Genomic DNA, 12,904 nt, shown 5'->3' on the forward strand with positions numbered 1-12,904 from the left:
TCTGAATGTAGTTGCTTAGCAGAATACAACAGTAAGTTTTGATCAGGATTCATTTCCTCTCTTCACAGTTGGCTCTGGCTGAATCTCAGAGCACAGGACTCATCTCCTTGGAAAGTGCAAAAGCTGCATCAGAGGAAGAGACTGTATGGCGTACCTCCCCTCTGCGCTCCATCTCCCCCCATCGTCGGTGGACATCCCCATCCCGGATGCGTTCATCCTGTCCAAATGTAGCATTGCAGTCTGTGCAGGCTGCTATCCAAAAATCACAGCAACATGAACAGGTTGGATACCTGGTTGCAATGTACGCTGTATTTGTGGTTAAAATAAATATAACGTGGTAATAGTCATCAGAAGAATGTTGCTAGCAAGTTATTTCAAAATATTTCTACAACTATATTCTTCTTAGTACTCTAAAATAGACGATATATAGTGTTGAGTTTGGCTGTCTTGATTACAAAGTGTCCTGTAACTATAGTTCCATCTGATGGTTGTTACTGATAATTTGGTTACTGGGTGAAAAACTGACAAAATACAGTTTGGGGACAGTTTACAGCTTTAAATTAGGAGATTGACAAAAATGCTAGTTGGTTGAAGATGCATGGGTGTACAAGCTCCCTCTGGGAATTTGACACATGGGCCGATTCCGCACGGCTTACCTGAAGCCGGGACGTTGCGGGACGTTGCAGAACATGCCAGCAAAACCGCGAAGGATTGCGTTTTCTCGTGCGAGTTTTGCACGATGTCGTGCAAAACTCGTGCGAGAAAACGCGATCTTTCACGTTTTTACCAGCATGTTCCGCAACGTCCCGCAACATTCCAGCTTCAGGTAAGCCGTGCAGAATCGGCCTAGGTTAGCAGTTTTACTGTCTGCCACAGAAGTGTCAACTTGCTTCCATTATGCTCTGCTTGTGTAAGACAAATATTGCAAGGATACCATAAGTCTCCAGTGCTTTTTCATCCAAAGGAAACAAAAGCTTGACACACTAGCCTTGGCCTTCTCACCGCTTTGAAAAGCAGAGTGTGTATAACAATATGTAACAGTTAATATCTACAATTTTATTATTGTCATTTTTCACATGTGAATACTAATACTCCCAGATTAAGTTTCCGAATGCCTGAAAATATACATTTATATCTATAACAATTTTTCAAGCTACCCATTGAGTTCGTGGTTATAATTTCCCAATATAATTCTCAGTTTTCTGAGATTCACAAAAAAATTCATATGTGAATGTCATCAGTTGCCAAATTTCTAATATTCGCTGGAGAGAGAGAGAGAGAGAGAGAGAGAGTGTGTGTGTGTGTAACTCTGACTTCTTCAACATGGTGAACTTTAGATCAGGCTTTCTGTGTATTCAGCACATGAAGATTCAATCAGCTTTATTCATTGGCTCTGGCCCCATACAGCTTTGGTTTTTTAATTCTACACTTTAAGGGAGTCAAACTGTCTGTTTTTTATTTCTGCACTAGAAAAATGCCCCATTTCTGCTGCTAGCTTTGAGGACATATGTACTAGTTTTGTTAGCTTATCAGCTGAGATCACCTCAATTTCCTCAGCTGATCTGCTGAGGACTCATCGGTTTCATCAGTTGATGGGCTAAGGACTAGACAGTTTCCTCTGTTGATTGCTGAAGAAACTTACAAGGATTTTTTTGTCTTTTTTTTAATGGCATCAACTTTGCAACATTCAGGGCCGGCGCGCCCATTGAGGCCAGGTAGGCGGTGGCCTCAGGCACGGGGTGCTGGAGGGAGCGCTGGAGGAGGCGCGGGGGGCGGGAGCACGCGCCACAGAGCTGCAGCCTCCTATCCCTCCCACCCTGCACTGCCACCACCGCCAGCACACACCCCCAGCTGGGTGCAGCCACCGCAGGCAGGCATCTGCGGCGGCGCAAGCAACCGAGCACCGTCACAGCTGCCCGCCACAGCGATCGGGCCGGCAGTGGTGCGCGCGCTCCCATGATGACATCACACGTGACATCATCACGCAGGCCGGTGCACTTGCGCGCACGTGGGGGGGGGTTGCCTGGCCAGCCAGCCGCGAGTGCCGGAAAGCCTTGCGCAGCCCCTGGTAACATTGCTGTTTAAATTTTTTTTAAAAAATCCAAAAAAGAATAGACTAAAAACTACAGGAAGCACAGGTGAAAACTTTAAAATATCAAGTGGGTTTCAGGGTTCTCTGCAGAGTTTTTGTGTTAGCAATATTACAGCATTTCCTTCTCACACCCTGCAGTTGCAAGCGATTTTTTCTTTAAGGTATCATTGTTGCAACGTTGCTATTTAATTTTTAAAAATCAGTGAAAAAAATGATTGGTTGCTGTTCAACCAATCAGGATGCAGAGGGATAAAGAGGAAGGTGAAAGGCAGGGCCAGGACCAGGCCTCACACCAAATAAAGTATTCTGCACTTTAAAAAAGCCCCAGTTTGACTTTGCTGGAATAAAAACATTGACGTATGTGCGCAGGGAGAAAAGCTGCAGAAAAGCCAGGGAAAGCGCGATTCTGCAGCATATACAGGCTTTCTCCATGCAGAATGCAAAAAGGGAAGCAGTTTGGAAACTGAATCAGTATTTTGAACATGTGTACAGAACACTGGAGAGAAATTGATGCAGTTTGAGGTCAGAAAGAACCAATGAAGCAGCCCTGTGTAGAAAAGACTTCTGTTAAGGATTGTGCTGCAAATTTGTTACTGGTGTTGTAAGAAATGTTCCTCAGAGAAACTCTCAAGTGAACTTTCAGACAGAATACAATGTAATAGTGGCAGATTTATGTCTTCAGTTACAGATGATGCTGAATACTTCAAAAAAAAAAGGTAGCTTTTTCAGACGGAAGGGGGATGCTGAACCCCTCTTCCAGTTGCTATCCCCGCCCCCCATTACTCATCCCTCTGAAACAGCAGGCTAAGATAAAACTTATGAGGAAAGGATTGTAGAGGGAAAAGTGGTAGGTGAAGGAACAATTCATGCTCGCTGCTTTCTCTGGTTGAAGTCTCCTCTTCCCAGTACCCATTTTATAATGTTCTTCGCAAACTATGTTTAAAGACAAGGAATAACTATCATTTCTGGGGACCAAGATCAAGATAATTCATACGATGGTATTCCCCATTAACATGTATGGATGTGAAAGTTGGACAATGAAGAAAGCTGACAGGAAGAAAATTGATTCATTTGAAATGTGGTGTTGAAGGAGAGTTTTGTCGGTACCATGGACTGCCAAAAAGATAAATAAATGGGTCCTAGATTAAATCAAGCCTTATTTCTTCCTAGAAGCTAAAATGACAAAACTGAGGCTATCGTACCGTGGTCACTGGAAAAGACCATAATGCTTGGAAAATTTGTAGGCAGTAGGGAAAAAAGGAGACCCAACATGAGATGGCTTGATTCAATAAAGGAAACCACACCCTTCAGTTTGCAGGATCTGAGCAAGGCTGTTAATGATAGGTTGTTTTGGAAATTGTTGCCATAAAATGGAAGCAACTTGATGGCACCTAACACACACACACACACACACACCTAGGGCTTCTTGCAGTCAACACCCCCTTTTTCTCTCTAGTCAATTTTCAAAGCCACTACAATAATAATACCTTGCCCTGTCATCTTATCAACTTCTCCTATCTCCCTCCTTGAACATGATCAGGAGAAAGGTGGGCATATAAATACTATAAATAAATGGATGACTATTCTGCTCTCAACTGGCTTCCCCTCTCTCACTGCAAGATCCCAATCCCTCTAATTTCACTGTCAATATAAATTATAATCTATCTGTGCAGGCTCTGTACCTTTGTTTTCTGTACAGTACCTTGCACATTGATATATCTATACTAATGTTAAATAATAGAAGCAGCCTTTTCTTTAACATTACACATTTGTTTTCTCACTGGCACAATACACGTCATTATGGTTAAGGAAGGATTGTGGATTGTAGAGAACTAGGATTCAGTAAAAGGCTGTCTTCATGACAGGGGTGCTGATGCAAATTCTGTAAAAGTTGAGGGCAGTCTTTCTCTCCTCATGGCAATCTTTATGAGGTAGAGTAGTTGCTGCTGTGACTTCTTGCACTGGCTCTTCCAGTGTGGTCATTCTCTAGAAGGCAGGAAGACAGGCAGGCACACCTTACCAATAGCATACAATGACTAAACACTGAAACCATGGGAGGGGCTGTGGCTCAGTGGTGGAACATCTGCTTTACATACAGAAGGTCTCAGGTTCAATCCTCAGCATCTCCAGTTAAAAGAATTAAGTAGTAGGTAATATGAAAGACTTCTGCCTGAGACGTTGAAGAGTTGTTTTCAATTAGAGTAGAAAATACTGATCTTGATAGACCGATGGTCTAACTCAGTGTAAGGTATAAATCTGATTTTTAGATACTTTTTTCACACAAACTTAGATTATTCCAACTCTGTGATTTGATGTTATGTTTAGCATCTAGCTTCCTTTGCTATCAGACTCTCATAGAAGGTGTTGATCATAGCACTGGGTCTATCTGTTAAATGGGGTGTCTGATCCTCTGTGTATATTATGTTATATGACATAGAAGGAGCCTCATGTCTGATCCTTCTTTTTATGAACGGGAGTTGCATGTGCAGCTGGAGTCCTGCCGGGATGCGCTGGGATCTGTCAAGAAGCAGCTTTCTGACTGCCAGCAGGAAACACAGGCAGCAAAACAGCAGCTGCAGGAGCAGAGGAAGGAGTGTGAAGAGCTGAGTGGGACCTTGGAGGATTGCAGACAGGAACTGCAACGCTGGAAAGTCTCGGTGGAAAATCTAGGAAGGTGAAGGCAGATGGGGGAGGGGGAAGGGCGGTCCGAGATCTGTTTACGTTCTCAGGTGATGTGGCTAATTTTAGGTGGGTAGCCACGTTCCGTACATGGGATTGGAAAACAGATTTTTGAGGATATACATTCATGTGTACTGAATCTAGAAAATGCATGTATTGTCCTAGTCATAGAAAACAGAAAATGCATTAATTGAGAGGATTATACATAACATGCTCTCCCATTACATGAGGATGAGCATGAAAATCATAATGACTGAAAATGACAGGATTTGGCAGGGAGAGAGGGAGGGAGAAATAAAGCACACCTCCCTTTTCCTTATTAATATTTATTCAGAAAAAAATGTATGCTGTCTCTCCAGGAATCCTGCCTAAGACAACTAAGTTAAAAAAAACAATTAAAACAAAACATTAAAACATATTAATCAAAATCCAGCATTAAAGCCCAGCCACTGTATAAAAACATAGACCACTGGACAAATTAAAATAACAGTTTCCCGACTAAATGCCACTACTGAAAAAGCCCTGTCTCTGGTTGCCTCACCACTGAAGGTGGGGTACCATAAGCAAGGCTTGCGAGACAGATCTTGACTGACAGGCTATATAAAGGAGACGTCTGTTCTGCTGGCCTTAAAGGTGATTTCATGCATCTGCATCACTTTGGGTGTAATTATCAGCCGTGGATCTGAAAAATGACTACTGGCTTTGGGAATAAAATGCATCAGATTTGTTTTTGCCAAAGTTTACCTACCTGCTACACCTATTGTTACAATGGTGTGCCAATATAATGATATTCTAGTGCCGATTTTTAAAAATATTGCAAAAGCCCTAATAGCCCTGGGGAGGGGGCGCTGGCTACTTCTAGGGGACTAGGGCAGAGAAATTGCAGGGAAACCTGCCACGTGGAGGCCCCATTGCTGCTGTGCTTCATCTGCAGCTCCACCAGCCAAGGGGAAGCCACAAAAGCCCATCCCTGTGTGGAAGACACCAGAGATGCATATGATGATCCTCCCTTATGGGTGGCTTCACTGGATGGATTCTTAGTTCTTCTTTCTTTGATTCTATCCCATGTTGTCAAACCAGATTTTGTGCTGCTTGTTCATGGGCCTTTGATATGAATACCAGCTTTTAAAATAACAGCAGCGCTAATGAAGAGAGCATTAATACTGGCAACTCAAATACAAGTCAAATTGTTATACTTGCTTTTGAACAGCAAACATTCGCCAGCTGCTTACTTAGGCCTTGTTCAGATTTTAAAAATTCTACCTGCTATGAGAGAGGAGCAAGCCTTGGGCTCATGTACGTATCCCATTGATTTCCCTGTATAAAATGTAATGTAAATGTAATCATCGGAGAAGTGGGTTTATCTCTACCTGGCCTGCCCTTGTGATGAACTTTCTGTCTGTAGCCTTCTTTCCACTTGGGGATAGACAGCAAGTTCAGAGAGATCTCAAACACAGGTAAATCCATTATGTTGTACCAATTCATATGCAGGGCTGGCGCGCCCATTGAGGCCAGGTAGGCAGTGGCATCAGGCATGGAGTGCCAGAGGGAGCGCCGGAGGAGGCATGGGGGGCAGGAGCACGCGCCACAGAGCTGCAGCCTCCTATCCCTCCCGCCCTGCGCCACTGCCGCTGCCAGCACACGCCCCCGGCCAGGCGCAGCCGCCACGGGCAGGCATCTGCGGCGGTGCAGGCAACCAAGCGGGAGAGCTCGGAGGCCACCCGCGCACCGTCAGAGCCGCCCGCCACAGCAATTGGGCCGGTGGCGGCACGCGCGCTCCCATGATGACGTCACGTGTGACGTCATCATGCAGGCCAGAGTACGCCCGCTTGAGCATGCGCGGGGGTGGGCACCTAGCCAGCCAGCCGCGAGCGCCGAAAACCCTTGCGCCGCCCATGTTCACCTGTTATTTTCTATCCATAGAAAGCTGAGTGAAAGCAGGGTATGTGCATGAACCTGATGCTTACTCCTTAGATAGATTTTTTTTTCTTTCATAAACAAGACCATAGTTTTTCTGGCAGGCCAGTTGAAAAGGATTCTTCTCGAGTTTTTTGGTCAGCTAGCTGGAGTCCTTTCTTTTTACTCCAAGTCTTTCTCACATATGTTTGCATGAACACCAGACTTTCCATGCATCCTACATCTCGTTAGAATTCTTAAAGGTCATGCTCAGGCTGCACTCCCTTCTTTCTCTCTCCCCAGAAAATAAACACTGGAAAGTCTAGGGGCAGGACTACTTATTCCTCCAAGACATCATGAAAGCCCAACCACCCCCTCTCCTTTGCAAAACAGGACTGAGAGGGTTCAGTTTTCAGTACAGAAGATGCCTAAAGCGTTATTTATTTAATTATTTATATCCAGCTTTTAACCCCAGTAAGGCTTGCAATATGAAAAAGTCAATAAAATAAGCAAACAAGAAAGTGGAAGGACTTTTGAATTCAGAGTCTTCCTCTCTCTCTTTCTCTGGAGCATATCCTGTTCCCAGCTCTAGAATATGGCCTTTCAGGCTGAGCCCTTTTCCTCACTCCCACTACCTTTCCCCTTCTCCTTTTCCTATCACATATACAGGTGTTACTCCCCCCCCTCCCCCTGACACACACCATATTCCAAAACAATAATGCTTTTGCTGGCAAAAAAAAGGAGTGGGCCTTTGGGTTGAAAGGCAAAGCATTGGGTGAGGAAAAGGTTAAGAATCATTTGGTGCTTCCTTGTCAGGAGCCAAGCCCCAAAGCAGTAGCCAAATTGTAACGACACGTGATGGAAGCAAAACATATAGTTCTGTCCTGAGATAAGCCAGGTCTGGGCCTATTCCCAAGGGCTGCATTATCTTGGCCCCTGGTTGCTCATAATTTTGTTTCTCATCCCTTCAGAGAGAAGCAGGCCTTGGAGTTGGCAGTGGAAAGCCTGACTCAGCAGCTTGACTCCTCCCACCTGGAGGTGGAGAGGCTGAAGATTACAAATGGAGATCTGCAGAGACAGTGGAAACTCCTGCAGGAGCAGAAGGAGGATGTGATTAAAGAAAGAGAGAGAACAAGGAAGGAACTGGAGCGGGGGTGAGGTGTTACAGCTGTTCCCATAGCACTGTGATGCTCAAAGCAGTCCTGTTCTCTATACCACACTGGTGATGGTGGACACTGGACACAAGGATACTTTCTTTATGCTCAAGAAGACAGTCTGGCCAGGACAAGACTTCGGTGAATGGGAAACATGCACGGATAGTGACCATGGTTCTGCCAAGGAAGCAAGCAAGTTGAATTTGTATCCAATCGAGCTCATTTGCATTGCCCTCAAATTTTGTTCAGCAGAAATAGTGATGTCTTATAAAAGCAGTGACTAACATTAGATGGTTGTTGTGGGTTTTCCGGGCTGTATTGCCGTGGTCTTGGCATTGTAGTTCCTGACGTTTCGCCAGCAGCTGTGGCTGGCACCTCTGAAGATGCCAGCCACAGCTGCTGGCGAAACGTCAGGAACTACAATGCCAAGACCTCGGCAATACAGCCCGGAAAACCCACAACAACCATCGTTCTCCGGCCGTGAAAGCCTTCTACAATACAACATTAGATGAATTGCAAAATAAAGCATTTGTCACGGGGAGGAAGGAATAGAATATTGATGGGCAGTTGGTAGTGGCAGGGAACTGCCCTCTGGTACAAGGGCAAAACAGCCAGGAGGCTCATTGGAAGATTCAGGCTCTTTAATGGCAGGTGTTGCTCAAATGCCATCAGGCACATTGCCTCTTCAAAGGTGGTCTGTTTGAACTCACTACCCAAATGTTTTCAGTGCTATTGTTTCTCTTGCAGCTTCATCGATTAAGAAAGTCCCCTTCTACTAAAATATTTGTGGCCTGCAAATAACATTCATATCCAGTCTTGTTCAGTGCATATTAAGTTATGGGACTTGACTCTCGTTTGTATTAATAATACGTACTAGTTATATAGCACTTCAGAGTTTTCAGAGTGCTTCACATACATGGTTCTTGCAGCCACCCTAGAGAGCACTGTGCAGGGGGTTGGATTAGATGATCTTACAGGTCCCTTCCTACCCTATGATTCTATGATTAAGCACATGTAAGGCTGAGAGTGCACATTGCCTTAGGCAGAATTCATGGTGGGAGATAAACCAGAGACTTTTTAGTAGCTCAGTCTCTCACAGTGCCATCCTAAGCAAAGTTCCATTTACTTCAGACTCAGAGCTAAACTAGATGTGCAGGTTTTTAAAGAGTTGGGTCTGGGGAACTCAAGTTCCCTTTAGCCACACAGCAGCTGTGGGGAATGGCTGTTAAAAATAAAGGACGGTCCATTTGGGCACAGAATGCCACTGCAGGAGAAGGAAAGGTTCCTGCCCCCCACCTGCTTTTTCATGCCAAAATAGTGCTGGGGATGTTATTTTCATATATGCTCCATGTGGTGTATTCTGTGCATGGAGCCAGTTCTTTAAAAACCCACACGTCTAATTTGGTCCTTAGAATGCTGCAGCACTGCTTAAGATGGCACTGTTAGCCACTCTGCCTTACTGCAGTAGCTCTCAAATGAGAGTTTTGCTTGGTTATCCACTCCAATTTGCTTTGCTTGGTTATCTACTCCAATTTTCTAAACAGTGGTCTTAACAAAAAAGTGCTATGTTCATGAAAGTTAATTGTAATAGTGAAAAGGAAAAAAAATGAATCCAACCTACATTAATTTGTTGTAATCACAAAAAGGTGTGAAGATCTGCTAAATCAGAAATGTGCTAAATGTAATGTGCCCTGATTAAATAAGGTGTATGGCAGTGCTAGATTTGGCCTTCTTCTTCAGGCAGAGGTCTCTGGAACAGCTTGAAGAAAAGATGTCAGCCCTGAAGAAAGAGCTGGTGACCCTCAAGGAGTCTTTGAACCAGGCTGTGTTGGAGAAGGATGTGCTAGAGGGTGCTAAGGAAGGCTTGAGTGGAGCACTTTCCAAAGTAAGGGTGGTAGCGGGAGCAAGTCCTTTGCCAAAGGGCTCTGCACTCCTTTCTGGTGACTTTACTGTAGGTGATCTGTTTAGTAGTCATCCTTCAGATCTCCCCTCCTCTACAGCGGCCGTTTGCTTGAACTGGGAAGTCACAGGCTGTCCTATTCACTAGAGTTTTTAATGGACTGCAGGTTTCAGGGTATTTTATTAGACTATTTTATTGAGGGTGAATTTGGGGTTTTATTTATTTATTTTTTGATGCTTTGATTACATATTATAAGCCATTTTAAGCCATAGGGAAAGGTAGGATTTAAATGTTTTAATAGATAAATAAAATTTATACAATAATTTTTCATGGTAAATTAATCTCTGTAAGATTTTTGAAGTTATAAATTGTTTTCTGATATACTGATGCTTAGTCTCTCTAATAATATTACTATCCATGCGATTATAATCCAAGAGATTATAAAATACTGATGTGGAGGAAGGCAAGCATCCTAGGCAGAGACAGTTGTGGAGGGCAGGAGAGAAATATTTTGGTTTATATTACATTTCTAGACAAATGGGATCAAGCAGAAGCGAGGATAAAACTCTAGGGAGCAACCATTTGTTTCTTCTTTATTAGATTTTTATCCTTCTCTTTGTCCAGTCAGTGTACAACAATTAGATTACAATTAGAGACTGTGATTGGTCTAAGGTCATTCAGTGAGTTTTGTGGCTGGGTAGGGATTTGAACTTAAGTCTCTTAAGTCACAGCACTCTAATTTTTATACTACATTGCTTCTGTTTTTGAAATCCCAACAGAAAGTCATATATACATCCCCAGACAATTACCTGGAAAGAGATTGTTTGCCTATAATAACACAAGATATGTCAGAGAAAGTGAAGTTAATTGGCAAAGTGTTGCTTTCCACTTCTCTTGTGAGGATCTAAGGGCTATGACTAGCTCTCCAGTATTGACTCAGGTCAGGCTCAGACCACAGGTTTTTTGATTAACTCAGTTCTAGATTTGCAGGGCCTGAAAGAAGTCCATTGGTGGCTAAATACTCTGGGGGGAAATCCCCTCAGCAGAAGGCTTAAACGGCTTACTTTATTGCAAAACCATGCCAGACTGAATGGAAGAGTGCCCATGTACTCTAGAAAACATCACTAAATGCTTACTTTCCCTGTGTGTCCCCCTTTTGTGGGAACGTAAGGTTCTCTCTGATAGTCAGTGTTGAGCAGCAATTTCAGCTCTGGCTGTGAATCCAGAGTCTTAACCAGAAGGGCAGAGTAACTGTGTCTGGGATGGCTTGATACTTCAGAAGTCTCAGAATTCTCTCCTAACAGCTTTCAGCCCTGATCTATAAATATCAGGCAGGAAAAAGGATCCATGGGTGAGGTGCCCTCACTTGCTATAACATCATCAGGGTTTGATATTTCCAAACAGTAAACTGCGTACTAAGTTAATCTCTTTTCTTGGAAATAACATGCCCACCGAGGCCATGATCCAATAGGGTGTTTGGGAAGGTCCTGAATGAGTAACTATTTTGGTAAAACATTCCTCTGAAAACTGCACAAGCACTTAGATTGGCTTTGCTGAAGTGAGTAGCAGATCTCTTTGCCACCCACATTTTGGCCAGGATGAAATTGCCAAGAAGTTGTATTTTCCTCACAGAACATTGCCTGATACATCTTTTTTTAAAATGTTTTTTTAAAAAACATTTGCATGTTAAGTTCACATCTGCAAACATGAATGCTCTCTTCCCTTCCTTGCTTCCAATTAAATATGGGGAGTGACTGGGATTAAGCTGGCAGTGGAATAAGAAAATAACTTTGTTAGTTAGTTGTTTAAACTTAATATTTAAATCCCAGACTTGGGCAATTCATATGTGCAATGTGATTGCAGGGCATTTACTTATTTAATTTAAAAATCCTTACCTCATCTTTCCACTATAAAAACCCTCAAAGTGGCTAGCAAAACTAACAAAACAATGTCAAATACTGAAAAACTGAAATATGCTTTTTATAAGGTACAGAAAACAATAGTACAGAGCAGGCACAACCAATAAAAACTAATTGTTGTAAAAGGCTCAGGCCAACAGAATGGACTAAGCATGGCAGAACATAAAAGGGCATAGGGTCTTTAAAAATAGTTTTAAAAAATCTACAAGCTTCTGAATAACCTAAGTGTGACGTTTTGATTCTTCTACTTCAATGTGGACATGTCCTCCTTCTTCCCTTTCAGGTGGAAGCCACCAATGCTGAGCTTCAGCTCTCCATACACAAGATGAAATCAGAGAATGCCGAACTGAGAGACTCGCTGGCCAAGATGGGAGCTCTAAATGAAGGGTTGGCTCAGGACAAAGTTGACCTCAACCGCATAATCCTACGGGTAACGAGACGCTAGGATAACTTGCTAGGGTAGAACTTCAATGTGTAAAGTCAACAAACATAAGCACTCTTGTAAGCTGAGGTGGACCTGTCATCAGCTGTGACAAAGCAGCTGCCTCAACCACTGGATTTTGGGCACCTTGAAATGACCTGAGTTGGAGATGGAGATCTGACAAAAGGGCACAATCCCTTTAAAGATTATAACAGCATATTGCAGAGGAGGTGATACAGCCAACATTGTTTATAACTGCTACTTTAAGTTGTTCCCAGAAGGAACAACTTAAAGCCCGTACTAACTAACTATGTATTATTGCTGCAGTGTTCTTTCTCTGAATCAGCCTCATCACAGAATGACCAGAGCTGGAAACTAACACAGCAATCCTAAGAAGAGTTACTTCAGCCTAAACCCACTGATGGTAGTGGGCTTAGACTGGAGTAACTCTTCATAGGATTGCACTGTACATGCAGTTCTCCTAGTCTAATGTTTTAGTCTTCTCTAGAGCCATGATACCCATGTGTTTCAAATGTATGTCCTGGTTTCTAGGTCTCCTGCCAGTTGCTGAGTGTCCACTGCTGAGAGCAAACAGAGCTTTCATCAGTAGTTTCCCTGACTGCCAAATCACACATTTTCCTTGAGCCTCTTTACACCCGTGATGTGCCAGAAAGCTTTCAGCCTCACTAGCACCATCCCTGCAGGGCTTGTAACTGCCAAGAGCTTGTAACTTGCAGTGAGGCCTGAAATGGGGGGGAATTGCAATGCTCACACACTCCACAGCTTATGCCAACAACATTTATAACTTCCGGAAGGCTTTAGGCTTGGTCTTGCTTGCCTAAT

General features: G+C 43.4%; 1 protein-coding gene across 1 annotated transcript in view; it reads left to right on the forward strand.

Annotated features, from left to right (window-relative positions):
• The window catches only part of LOC129332946 (rootletin-like), a 106,125-nt gene that overhangs the window by 39,246 nt on the left and 53,975 nt on the right, over positions 1 to 12,904 (forward strand). Inside the window, exons 12-16 of the mRNA XM_054984266.1 lie at positions 69 to 281; positions 4,570 to 4,766; positions 7,639 to 7,821; positions 9,562 to 9,706; positions 11,924 to 12,070. Of these exons, the coding sequence (XP_054840241.1) occupies positions 69 to 281; positions 4,570 to 4,766; positions 7,639 to 7,821; positions 9,562 to 9,706; positions 11,924 to 12,070 (885 nt within the window). The remainder of the gene's footprint in view (positions 1 to 68; positions 282 to 4,569; positions 4,767 to 7,638; positions 7,822 to 9,561; positions 9,707 to 11,923; positions 12,071 to 12,904) is intronic.

The sequence above is a fragment of the Eublepharis macularius genome, chromosome 6, assembly GCF_028583425.1.
Source record: "Eublepharis macularius isolate TG4126 chromosome 6, MPM_Emac_v1.0, whole genome shotgun sequence".
Lineage (NCBI taxonomy): Eukaryota > Metazoa > Chordata > Lepidosauria > Squamata > Eublepharidae > Eublepharis > Eublepharis macularius.